A 14086-nucleotide genomic window follows, 5' to 3' on the forward strand; every position below is an offset into this window, starting at 1 on the left:
GACATTAAAACAGGAGTGATATGTTTGTGTTTACGAACACCAGTTAAAAGTCTTGCAGCCGCATTTTTGACCATTTGTAGTCTGGATTATGAAGAGTTATTTATACCCAGATAAAGGGAATTACAGTAGTCTATTCTAGAAAAAATGAAAGCATGAATCGCAATTTCGAAGTGTTTAAAAGAAAGAAAAGACTTTACTTTAGCCAGCGCTCTTAATTGGTAAAAACGTGATTTTACAACTGATTTAAAAAATTTAATGGCCTATCAAATTTAAGTGCACTATCTAAGACCACACCCAAGTTTTTTACACATGGTTTTGCTGAAGATGTTAAAACACCAGAATTTAACTGAGCAATGTTTGGAATATCAGTGGAGCCGAACACAATGATCTGCAAGAGTTATTACATAAGTTGCTGAAACCCTGGGTTGGTCATTTGACAAAGAGTGGAGGTCTCATTGTTGGATCTTTGTCTAGGCAGGTGGTTTAACCTTGAACATCATAAAAGGTTTCATTCAAGTCTGGTTAGTATTGTTAACCTGTAATGGAAATCTGATATTTCATTTTCATTTGTTAGTTGCTTTGGATGAACGTGTGTGCTAAATGAATAAATGTTTAAGCCATTTATGATCAGTTCCAGCTCTTTGAGAAGTGTTACCTATAAATACTTTTTATCTCTAATACACTACATTACACATTATAGAACATTTAAACAACTTTTTTATATTTTCGGTCTGTACATAATGGCAATTGTGATACTACATTAGGAAAACAAAATTAAACTACCTTGGTGTGTGATTGGCAGTTGATCAGGTGACCAAAACCCATAGAAAAATGTACTCTGAAAACCACACCACATTTTTTTAGCTACAGAGAAGGGAGTGGCTAAACATCAACATAGCAAACAAAAACAGGGTATTGTTAATTTTGTGGCATCTTAACAAAACAAGATATGCAGTACAGTACAATGTCTGAGGATACTGTATTAAACACTTTTGTGAAATATTTTTTTAGGACTTGTGCTCTGTTGTATGACAATGATTTGATAGTAAAGCAAAGAATCTGTGACCAGACTCTTCACACACTGAAGAAAACACCACCTCTGTGTACTGAAATGATAATGGAGAAAGCAATTTTAACATTAACTCGTTACATCCAAACAATGCACTATATGTAGTTTGAAGTAAAAAAATATATATTAGAAATTTTGACAGAAAAGTGCATACTTTACCAGTGTACAGCGCTTTAGCTCTTCAAGTTGCTTTATGGATGTGAATAGTATGCTGTGAATCTGCATTTTGAAAATGTTCTCGATTGTATTTACATGTAATTCCTACCAGAGAAAAGCATTATGTTAATATTTCTGCTAACAGAGCCACATTAATGTAGACCTAAAGTTATTATAACATCTAAAGAGCTTACCTATGGCTACAAAGACCAAAACACCAGTCAGCACACCTGATATAATGATAATAATCATCCATTGTGTCTTATTCTGTTCAGTATGATTCGACTGAATATAACTCACTATTGTGTGATTCTGACACTGTGAACTCAGTTAGTTGAGTTGGTTCTGTAAAAAAACAATGAAGACACTTACAGAGTCAAATATTTGCTTTATAACATGAACTAGTGAACATAAATATAATCACCTGATCGGCGAAGGTAAACTTACCAATAACATTTAGTTTGGTGCCGTCTCTAAATTTTGGGAATATGCCTGTGTTCATACAGAAATAAACTCCTCACTGATCCACAGTGACACGGTTTATTATGAGATGTTTAGATTGCACTGAATATTTGTGTCTGAATGTCATATTGTAGTAAAAAGGTGTTTGAGAAGTTAAGAAGGAGCGCAGTATCGTCACTGGAGGATTCGGTAGATTCAGTATTAACCAATAAACCTCATCAACTTCATCTAGATCACAGTTTATAGTCACATGCTGTCCCAACTCTGTTACTTGATGTGTTAAAGTCTGTACATTTTGATAGCAGGTGAATAGATCTAAAAAATACACACATAGAAATCCATTGATGTTTGATAATTCATCATAAAACATTACAAAAATGTAAACATGCACAATAAACTTCAAGATTAAAAGTGGGATCATGTCTTTTTTGGTTAAAATGCTTTAATATGATAGACACTGGTTCCTTAAATAATGGCGTTAAAATGAAACGTAACTTTAAATGTACGACCTTTGAAACAAAGAGAAGGGCATTTGGCACAAACCACCGAGAGGAAGTCCACCTCACCGCATTCTAGTTATATTTTGATCACATGCAAAATTATTCTCATATTCATAAACAAGTGGCTGTTTATGGGATTATTGGAAATCAAATTTATCGAATACACATGATAAGAAAAATTGTGTAAACTGTTGTCTTTTTTTAATCCCGTTATTTGATAAGAATTGTGTCTATTTTTTAACCCAGTGCACAACACAAAATGTTAACTTCAAGGGAATTGTTTATCGCTGTTTTAATTGAATGCTAAATTTAAATGCAAACTGCAGTGGTATGGAGAAAGCGTGATAAGTGTATTCCTAACCAGCCGCAACAGCGATCTGTGATGAGCGACAGTGGTTTCTATTTTAGAACTGGTTTTATTTCTATGACATAGCGGCTAACAGCTTCGTCCACACAACAAGCTCATTCAAACGGAAATTCTGCACCTCATGGATAATCATCATTAAACATGGATGAAGTGAGACTGGCTACATAAGTTTAGAATCCGAAATGATAGCAGCATTACAGAAGTCTGTAGGATGTATGTGCACTATTCAGTGCGAGAGGGTTCGCGAACAGAGAAAATCTGTTCTGTTTGGCTGTGTTTTGTAATTTATTTTCACGCCATGCCCCTTTTTCATGTTCAGTGTGGACAGATCAATCGATTATGGCTGAAATCTTAACGCACCACGTTTTGTAAGGACGCTGTGTTATGAGCGTGCATGTTAAGATGTCAGTACTTTTGGATTTTGTCTAAATCTATCATCATCAATCCATGTTACACACTGAATATTGCAGTGAACGTTTCCTGAGATGCTTAGGGGTGTAATTTGGTCTTTAAGCACAGTGGCAGTAAATGTCTGTGGGTGTCTGACACTTCTCATATCTTCCTGTATTGCATCCAGCTGCAGAACTTGAGAGCAGTTTTTAACCAGCAGCACTAGAAAAACCGTCTTTAATGTCGGGATCAAACTGCAAGACTTTAAAAGCTGTCGAATTGCTGTTCTTCTCACACAGCATGACTGTTTGGTATAACATTTATTGGCCAGTCTAGAAATGACAAGCGCCTTGACAAGAAGCTTCGTTGCATGCTCTATTAGGTACAGTCTGATCTTCATCAGCATAGCAATGGTAGGAGAAACCATGCGCTTGTATGATGGGAGCCAGTTATGTGTATATGGAGAAGAGCAGAGGCCCACCAACTGATCCCTGTGGAACCCCATTGACTTGATGCAATTTGGAGACCTCACCTCCTGAGCTACATTAAAGGATCTCTGTGGGATATGATTTAACCTGTTAAAAATTATGTCATAAAAGAATTCCCTTCATGTTTACATGTATTTCTGTAACTCTAACTATCATATGTGGTATCATTTGAAAGCTTAGAGTCTCTAGTTTCTGGAGAAGTACACCATTTTGGCATTTATCGTACATTAAAATAACTTATAGGCTGAAATTAATCATATCCCCATGTCATTGCTCTTTTAAAATCATGTATGTTTATGATCATGAAAAGTTTTCATATCGCTCAAATATGTCCAACATGTTCAAGTTATATATCAAAAAAATGAAAGCTGTTATGCTACAGAACATAGATCTCCAGTTGGATTTATTGATATTTTACCACAGATCGAATGCAAGTCGAATGAATAATGATGAAATTAATATTTGTAAACAAACAACACATCAATCGAAAACAAACAACACATCCATCAAATATCTTAGTTAATAACTGCATCCCACCATTACACTCCACAAATGCTACATAATGTTTTCCGTTAGGTTGTTTTCTAAGTCCATTCCTACCTCTTCTTGTGGTTTTAAAAGTTAAATATCTGCTTCCAATGTCTCCCATCAACGTGCTGCTTCAGCAACGTGACATAGAAGCTTGGATAGTTAAAAATTCAGTTAAATATCTGAACCGCTTGTCTATCCAAGTGAGATACATATTAAACGGAAGCTCAGACTTAATTGTCAAGAACAATTGTATGCAGGTTCCTGGGCCCCTCAGGCTCAGAGTAATACAATTTCAAAAACAGACTTTATAAAAAGCAGTGTTTTATGAAATTCGGGGGGGGGGTTTCCTGGAATATGACACCAAAATTTTGTATTTACACCACTGTATCTAGATATGTTGTGCATTTAAAATTGGGTATGCCAAATTCAGGAAATCCCAAAAATGGCCCAGAGTTTAATAGGAGAGTGAAGTTCTAGTGATGCCTTGTGATGAGAGGGTGGGCAGAAAAATTTGATGATTAACCATGTCAAAAGCTGCAGACATGTCTAGGAGAATGAGAACTGTTGATTTGGACTCACCTCTTGCCCTCCTTAGAGCTTCCGTGACTGATGGCAAGGCAGTTTCCATTGAGTAGCCGCTTTTAAAACCTGATTAGTTAATGTCCAACTTGCAATTTCTTAAAAAATGAGTTTATTCAATATTAATCTCTACAGGTGCGTTTTGCTGAATTTATCTTCAAAAAGTTGAAGATAAATTAAAGGGTTTAACAAATTCTTAATAATACTAGGGCACAACCTGGGCCATTTGCTTAAGTATACACAGCAGGAGAGAAGTTGGTTATGTTACACACCAGATGAGCCATCATAAATGGCATTGAAAACAGTCTACAGATTCCGGTGCTGATTAATATAATTAATCAGTCTACATTTTGAAAGAGTATGTGAACATAAATTATACTCTTACTCTTGTAACCTTAATTCTAAGATGCAAAGACTCATGACATACTTAACACGTCATTGTGCTTCTTGAAAGTTTGTTGTACCTGCTTATCATGTTTTGACTAAGCCCATTTGCCAAAATTTGTTTTCAAATGGTTCATGGCTCCTCCCCATTGCATTCCATACCTTGGTTTCCAGAAACTAAACAGGTTGTCAGGAATCAGGAAGATTAGTCTTTAGTACAGATGGAGAGGAGAAGTTGTCACTTTGAGAGGGAACTGCCTGGATTGTGGCAGAAGAAAAATGTAAGTTTCCTGGAAAAATGTTTTCCATCTTTAGTTGATTTTCTTGATTGTGTTTTAATTTTCCTCTTCCTTTTTTAAAGGGGCAGGCCACTTTTAAAGGATGTTCTGGAGGTTCTGCGTTTTTGTTTTTCACTTTTGTTCGAACAAACATGACAAAAGTACGATTAAAAGTATTTCACCTGGCAATCAGGACTACATTCAACTGAATAGAAACACCTAAAAAAAGGAGCTGTGTGAATCAAAGAGGGTAAGAGAGTAAAGATCAAGAGGAGAAAGGTATTTTATCTTCACTAGTCAAGAACAAGCAAGCTTTATCAAAAGGTAAAGTATCTACCTAAAAAAGCATAAGAGTGTATACTTGTGTAATGGTATTGGTATGGTCAAACTTTAAAATGTTCTTCTAACAACATTTTGAAGTAATAATAATATAATAATTCTTAATAAGTTGTGAGAATAAAATAGTTTAAATGACTTTTGTAGCTCAAAGTTCTTTTAGTAAAACCAATAGAAAATCAAAATGTGCATTGAATAGATCAAATTGTACATAAATACTTTAAGCATAGAAAATGATTACGTGTTACGTGCATACGTGTTATGTCATCACGCTCTTTCGCACTCACATGGTTGATGGCGCAAGAGTGCTTCGTTACCATCAATAATTAAAAAATTGACCAAAATTCGGTTTAAATCATCCAGTTGCTTCTTTTCGGTGGGTTTCATTCTAAATTAAACCAACATGGGCAACAGGTATGTAGAGTATTGATGCATTTCAATAGAAATTAAACAGGCTTCGAAATGGATGACGGCATGTGGTCATTGTAGCCATCTCGGGAAACCTGGAGTTTATTTTTTACAAAATCGGCATCATTTAGTGGTGATAAGAGTGAATGTTAGAGTGAATTCAATACAAATCATTTGGTACACCACTTTCTAGAAAAGATTAATTGGTCTGGAAACTTAAAATGTTTGTTTGGTTATTTCTTGTTAGCATTAGCTGGTGTAGGCATGAGAACGACATGTGGGACAACATGTTTTTGTGCTCTTAGTTTCCTTGTATATACTGATACAGTATTTGCAAGTAAACACCAACAACATTTAAATTTAGTTAACATGAATTAACAATGAATATTTCTACATCATTTGTTAATTTTGGTTCATGACAAGTAATGCATGTTTAAAATAAAATTTTGTTCTGAAACAATGAACTAACGTGATAAAACAATGAACAACAACATTTGTATTAATTAATATTCAAGAATTATGTTGCTTGTTGTTCATGTTTGTTACTGCATGAAGTAATGTTATTGAATGAGTCCTTGTTGTAAAGTGTTAACCTTTTGAGTTTCAGTAACTCTTGATTTTTGAATGGGGTGTTACCATTAAAGCAGTGGTCCACTGATTTGGACACAGATTTGATGGGTGATTTCTTGTTGGGAGCAGAAGGAACAGACTGTCATTCACATTCAGAGTAGACACAATTGTATTATCGAGGTCAGACATTGATGTTGGATGATCCAGTTCTAATTCATCTCAAAGGTGTTTCAGTGGATTTAGGTCTTGGCTATGTAATGGCCAGACTTCTTTCACACCAGATTCATAAACAATACGGACCTCACTTTGTGCACAGGAAAGGCTGGAGCATGAATGGGGTCTTCAGCAAACTGTTATAGGCACATTGTATGCAATAGCATAAAGATTCATCTTCACTGAAATTAAGACAAACTGGTTAATTAGAAAGTAAATACACTTTTATACTAATATGTTGTGTATTTCTCAAAATGGGAGATATTAGGGAAAAAGTCACCATGTTGTTGATGTCCTATTTCTTTTGTTTCTACAGTTGGTACATCATCTGCATTCTTCTGCCATTTATTAAAGGTGAGCATTAAACAATCAAACATTTTATAATTGTAAAGCATCAAAATTTTATTTCAAGCATTAATTTCACTATGATTTCAATCTTTGACATGGCCTTATTCAGTCAAGATTATATTTTCACAGAATATTATGTAGGATGTTTTTCTGTGAAAAACAGTAAATCTCCAAAAAATGACTTTGGCTGAGTATTCACAAGCAGGGTGGTTATTGACCCCACAAGTACAATGCCAAACTGTGTTTACATTCAATTGCAGGTTTTCCAGTGCCCCGGATGTTAAAAGTGGAGGCTGTTGCTGGACGGTCTGTGATCTTGAATTGTTCCTTGAGGGGCATTAATCCTGAAGAGATTTCTGTACAGTGGAGAGAAGATAACATAACCTTTATGTTTGACATTATAAAGGGCATAGAAACAGTTGGTCAAGAGTACAAGGACAAAGTTCAAAGTTTCCCTGAAGAGTATCAGAAGGGAAACTACTCCATCAAAATAGAACATCTTCAAATCACTGATGCAGGAAAATATCTGTGTCTTATCACAAGCACAAGCTTGCAGCATTCTGAAATTATAGTGCTTACTATTAAGGGTGAGTAAAATCTGAATAATGACTAGTATTTGGAGAAGACACATTATTTGTGGTTCATAATTGTAATGACTCATAAACCCAAACTAATGTTTATGTTTTGTTTAACAGAAAGACCAGGAGGAACAGAACCAACTGAAACAAATTTAACCTCATCGGCTGATGGGTCTTCTGCTGTTATAGATGTAATGTGGTTCTTCTGGTTTTTATTTTTGTTTTGTATGCATTAGTTTTATGCATGGTTTTGCATTGTTGGTTGATGTCAATGATATCAATGTTTGTTGATTCAATGTGATATCAATGATTCAGTGCTTCAATGCAAGAAGACCCAGTATTCAATGAGGCGAAATGCTGTAGAATGGAGTCATGAGGGAGAACCTTGTCTTTTATTGACTTGGGGGCCATCCTCATGATGAAGATAGTGGGGGGACTGGTGGTCTGGAGGGGATTATTTTACACCAGACTACACTTTAGTCACCAAATAGTCTCCATATTAGTTTGGTAGCGGTGTCTTTGAGTATATCAAAATAAATATTGTTTCTAAAAGGAGCTGACTCTTCTGTTCACTATTGTATGTGTGTGATTTCACATCTTACAGTTTTTCTCGATTGCTTAAACACATTTCTTGAAATTATGCCTCGTATTCTCAAAACAGTAAACACAAATCCATAACATCTCACCCAATTCTCCAAACATCCTATTGTCAGGTCAAAATGAAGCTCTCTTCTCAAAACCATTCAAACTCGCTGAAAAACCAAACTTTTCCTGCAGAGATGACTTACAAGCCCTCAAAATCACCCACACTGCAACATAGTCTTAGACACTGGTGAGATCAATTCAAAACACTGTTATTAAAACTCTTAGTGGGATTCAAGAATAATTTGACAGCTTAGTGTTTATTAGAATATACAACATAAAAGAGTGCACATAGAGCAAAGTGCAAGAATGAGCTTTAGGAAAAAAATAAAAAATAAAACATTACACTACTGTAAAGTAGATGAAGATGATCTTACAAGACAAGAGAAGTTCAAAAACCAAAGAACAATATAAACTGGTCATGCAACACAATACGGTACACAACTGCACAAATAACATTTACATTCAGGCATTTAGCAGATGCTTTTATCCAAAGCGACTTACAGAGTAGATAAAGGAAACAATACAGTGAAGCGATTTGTCAATAGGAGGCAATGTAAAAAATATGGCATCCTCTGCACCTTTGGCCCAATTTTGTAAAAGTATTCCGTATTTTCTGCAAAAGTACAGAACAGGTAAATAGGGTGTACACGTGCTACAGTTTACTGGATACAGAATAGAGAAAGTTCTCTCATATAAAGTGTGTACTGTGATTATACTGTGTATAATGTTTACTGTAAGTAGTATAAAGCCCAGTAGATGATTCTAGGATGCACAATTACCTGTGCTCCTATTGATATTATCCTGAGATTCTGATTGGTGTGTCATCAGTTTTGCAACTGAATGTTTACTGATGGACAAATGTGTGCTATTTGAGTTTACATATTGACACTTCAGTTCATTATATTGTGTGTTTGTGTTTTCTGAATGAGAACATGGTTAAACCATTGCAAATTGAGACTGTTTGTGTGTGGGGGTTGTACAAATTGGTGTATTGTTCTGAGAATGTGTTTATTGTTGTCAGAAAATGGTGAGTTGTTTCATGAATTGTGTGTTAGCAATCGAGAAAAACTGTAATGTTGACAGCCTTCAGAACACTTTCAGAACATTATTTTCGAACTTCATGAGCATGACCTTAATCCCCCCTGCCCCTGAGTTAAAACAGGTTTTTGACCTGTGTCATTTAACAAAAAGGCTAGCTACTTGACACATGTCAGGATGCTCAGGATCAATTTGTTTTGTTGCCATGGTTACCAACCGGGTGCTTCATTGCAGTTTCACAAATTACGAAAGAATGATTTAAGGTTGCATTTACGGATAATAAAGCCTTGTTTTAAATTAAAGTAATAGGTCACCGAAAAAATGGTCCCCATTTACTTTCCTAGTTACTATGGTCAAGTCAATGGGGACTATTTTTGGGGATTATTTCTTTAATTATTCATAAAAATTTATACTAAATTATTTGACATGTACATAATCCCCAAAGATGAAATGATGTCAATACAACATCAGCCGCATACTGAAGAACTGCATCGTCTAAAAAAACTATAAAGTCGGGGTCTAAAAACGTTGCTGATTGGGTTAATATAGACACTTACAGTATAATTGAATCACTGTTCTAGTGATTATACAGTATATCAGACTGGAACTCATTTCGTAAATAACTATCCAATAATAATAGCATCCCACGGTTGTAAAAAAAGATTGTACTATGATTTTACGGGAAAATGGATTGGCAAGCATCAAACACACAAAAGGGAGATTCCTAAAAACACTTGGTTAGTAACTGTCCAACACATCATAGATCATTTTGCAAGGTGTTAACACTGGTCCAGAATCACGGTTGCTTTTTATTTTTTTCATCATACATATATAATTATGTCTTATTCGTTTAACATTGTAATTGGTTATACATTTTCATTTATTTGTATTCTTTTCAAATGTTAGTGCAGTGCTAAAATGCTGAAACAGGAAGTTCAGACATGCTGTATAACATAGAAACCTTCTTAATAACATTTGTAAATGTATTGTAAATCATTTTGGAGAGAAGCAGCAATGTAAATAACAAAAATCACTCTGTACATTTCACTAGAAAATGCATTCTTAACATCTACATTCAGAACACATAACTAATAATAAAGTATTAATACAAATTAAATAATTTCGGATGAAATTTTTTTTTTGAAAAGCAACAAAACAAATGAAAATAAATCAAACCAATTTACAAGAAACTACAATTCATATATTGAAATATTCATATAAAAAACACAGATTCTCAAGTTTACTTTTCAGTCGTTTATATGATTAGATGTGATCTTTAGACCCATTAGGCCAACACTCACAAACATTTTATTTAAGATGGACATGAAGGGGCTGTAATACTTGTGAAGGGACTGCTGTCCAACAGAGTTTCAGGTAACAGAACAACAAAAATGGTCGCAAAATTATTCACATCTTATTGATTTTGCCAGCACTTCTTTAGTGTGTGGGGAAATGTCAAACACTTCAGATCAGATAAAACATACTGCTTAAATCTGAACATAAACTTGAAAAACATATTTATAAGTTCACCAACCCATTTTGTCTTAATTAATTAAATAGAAATAATGTTTTGGTACCAATCAAATTGTGGGTTTGTTCATACATAAAGTAGTGCGTAAACCTTTTTACTTTAAATCAGATGAAAACCCCACAAAACATTAAAGCCATCAAAAGCTCGTATTTAATGCTCCAAGGGGTCAAGTAAGTTGACAGACAACCTATTCTGTTGTTGTATGGGTCTGACAAACTGTGCTAGTGTAACCCTCCAGGAGCGGATATCCCTGATCTGGCAGCATTAAAATATCATTTATTTAATACAAATACACAACCTGGCAGCACCAAAACACAAAAAAGTACAGGAATTGAAATCTTCAACCACAATAGCTTGTCTTTTGCTCCTGTTGATTCTGAAATAAAAAATGGTTATGAAGAAAACATCACTGGCGTGTAAAGACAGCAGTACTTTAAGTAATTATAAATTTAAGCTATCATTTCAAAATATCATGTTATATCAGTCAGTTTTACTCACCAATAATGTGCAGTTTTATGGTCACAGTTTCATGTGAATGTTTGATGAAGCAGTGGTACTCTCCGGCATCGCTATGTGTAAGACTGTTGAGTTTGAGGGAGAAGTTTCCTTTCTCAAACTCCTCAGGGAAAGTGTCAATTCTGTTCTTGTACTTTTGTTCCTGATCTTTTACTGAACTCTTGCCCTTAATTATTTCATACACATTCTGTTTGTCATTGTATTTCCACATCACATCAATGTCTTGAACGTTGTGCTCATTTTTATTTGTAACACATGGCAAGAGAACAGAATCTCCAGTAACCCCCTCAGCTGTGGTCTTTCGATGCACTGAAATGAGAGAAAACTTGCTTCACAATCTGTCGCTTCTACATGCATCAGTAATTTACCTTTTACATTGTATTTGTATCTGAATCAAACAACTTATATGTAAATTGTACCTGCATCAGCAGTGTAGATGTTTATCATCAGTCCAAATACACAGATGAAGCAGCAGCTCCGAAAAGTTTCTGTGGATTTTGGCAGACCAGCTCGCCCCCAGACACATAAAATGGATAAGGGGTGGCTAAAAATAATAATAATAATAAATACAGTATGGTAACATTATTGTTTTTATTGTATAAAATAAAAAAATTATGGCAACTGAAATGATAATATTTGTTAAACAAGCACATATAATAATAAAATAAACACTTACAGTCCCAGTGAAATTAAAAATGTAAATTCTTATTTTTTCATGAAATATTGCAGCGTTTATAGTAAATAGCTTATCAATGTGGGTAATTTTCTTTTTAAAATTCATGTACCTCAAAATCTTCAGTTAAAATCTGAAAATGCACTTCCGCCCTGAAATGACAATCCATCTCAAATGACGTAAATTAGACAGCTTTTAGCCTTAAACCCTGTCCGGGAAACCGCCCCTTAATGTTTAGTAAATGCCGTTTTACAGATGAATTTTACAAACAAATGAATTGCCATTGTGCTTGTGGTTTGAGCAGTCAATGGATTACATTTAATGGAGACATTTTATCCATTTTATCCAAATAGTTAAAACTATTCCGGCACTGGCAGTAAAAGACAGTAAATTTGTTTCAGACAATACATTTTACATTGAGACAGTATTGCCAAATTCAGTTTCCATGCAGATAAATCTGTCAGTTAATTCATGATGCATATTTTAACAATAATATGTTAATATTCTAAAACTTAAATATGACAACAAAGCAGCATATTTGTGCATACATTCTACATCCAGGAATCGTTGTTACTCATCTGGCCTGCTAACCAGCTAAAACAAATCAAAAATACATTTTTAAAAATCCCTCAAATACACACTAGAGAGACACGCCTTGTTCCTTAACTTCTTGTTATTCATGATAATCTACTTTCAAAAGCTTTGAAGGTGATCAAATGAAAAGTAAAAACAAACTAGATTAGCTACACTGCTAAGAACGTTGAAACGCTGAGTCATCTACTGTTACTATTTAACACTCCTGAATTAAGTGAATGAAACATACCTGATGACCATGATGTACCAATATTTTTAAAAAAGGTGAAATAAAAATGGCTAAACTTATGGTAAAACTTTACATAACATACAGGCCTGAAAATTCTACTGAAAGCTAACACGTGGCGAGACGCTGTACGTAGCCTACAACGTAACTATATTCGATGTGACGTGAAATGGTGACGTGATTATCTTTTTTGATGCATACGTGTGTACTGTTTAAAAACAGTGTGTAGGCCACTGTATATTTATATAAATAATTCAAAATCAGTGTGAGAATGTTTTATCTTATTAAATGTCAATGAATAACATCATTTTTCTCACTTACACAGTGACACACAGAGAGTATTTTTTTACAGGCTAGCACATTAATTTCACTTTTAAATGTATGACCCATCACAGTTCTGATAAACAATGGCAACTCACGCTACACTGGTTTGTATTTATGTGACACTATGATTTTCTATGCGACTGTTCGTTTAATACTGATAACTGAGATTAACATTTACGCATTTGGCAGATGCTTTTATCCAAAGCGACTTACATTGCATCATACTATACATTTGTAGTATGTAAGTATTTTAAACGTACACCAAGCAGTTTTAAATGCTTAGTTTAGTAAGTTTTTTCACACTAGCCAATTGAACACTTCTGGATTAACCAGGGCTTGAAATGGGGAGAATATGGGAGGACTGGTACAGGTAGTGAACTTCAAGGTGAAATAAGTTTTATCCATGTAAAAGGCTCTATTAAAACTGTATGACAATGTCGTACTTACTGTAAATACAGTGTAATTTTGTGCCTCAAATTTAAAATAATAGCAGATCTCCCTATTTAGAGTCCACCCTGTGAGTCTAATTTCCACCACTGGTAATAAATTAATGTAATGTACACTCGACCCTGTCAGACAAACCAAGTCAACATACCTGTAATAGGTTTTCCTCACTCCTGATGAAAAATATCATGTAAAATACAGCAGAAGATTTTTCACCTGTTCCCATCCCAAAACTCCTGAAAGACCAGGTATATATACTGGTATATATATACTGTACGTATTATCAACCTGTTATTGGATGGCAGAGTGCTTGGCTGTGATTGGTTAAATGGTGGTAAGACCTGTATGTGGTGTTTGTTGAAGAGAACACACACCCTAAAGGACAAGGAAGGATACATTCATGTAAAACCACTGAAACCTGCCGGAGTCACATATTGT

General features: G+C 34.6%; 1 protein-coding gene across 2 annotated transcripts; it reads left to right on the forward strand.

Annotated features, from left to right (window-relative positions):
* The first annotated feature begins 5142 nt into the window (after positions 1–5142).
* On the forward strand, positions 5143–8229 carry LOC130548651 (CD276 antigen homolog). Of its 2 annotated transcripts, XM_057325564.1 has the most exons (5): positions 5143–5207; positions 5288–5954; positions 7048–7085; positions 7340–7666; positions 7775–8229. In XM_057325564.1, the coding sequence occupies exons 2-5, from the start codon at positions 5944–5946 to the stop codon at positions 7891–7893; spliced, it is 495 nt and encodes a 164-aa protein (XP_057181547.1). In that variant the 5' UTR covers positions 5143–5207; positions 5288–5943; the 3' UTR covers positions 7894–8229. The 2 variants fall into 2 exon arrangements, with proteins under 2 accessions (XP_057181547.1, XP_057181546.1); XM_057325563.1 differs by lacking the exons at positions 5143–5207; positions 5288–5954 and having other exon boundaries at positions 6225–7085.
* The last annotated feature ends 5857 nt before the right edge of the window (positions 8230–14086 follow it).

This window comes from Triplophysa rosa, linkage group LG25 (genome assembly GCF_024868665.1).
Source record: "Triplophysa rosa linkage group LG25, Trosa_1v2, whole genome shotgun sequence".
Lineage (NCBI taxonomy): Eukaryota > Metazoa > Chordata > Actinopteri > Cypriniformes > Nemacheilidae > Triplophysa > Triplophysa rosa.

Coding starts and splice junctions, on each gene's coding strand:
- LOC130548651 (XM_057325563.1), top strand. CDS start 6,986: ATGGGAGATATTAGGGAAAAAGTCACCATGTTGTTGATGTCCTATTTC. Junction 7,086..7,339: donor TCTTCTGCCATTTATTAAAG/GTGAGCATTAAA, acceptor ATTCAATTGCAG/GTTTTCCAGTGCCCCGGATG. Junction 7,667..7,774: donor TATAGTGCTTACTATTAAGG/GTGAGTAAAATC, acceptor TTTGTTTAACAG/AAAGACCAGGAGGAACAGAA.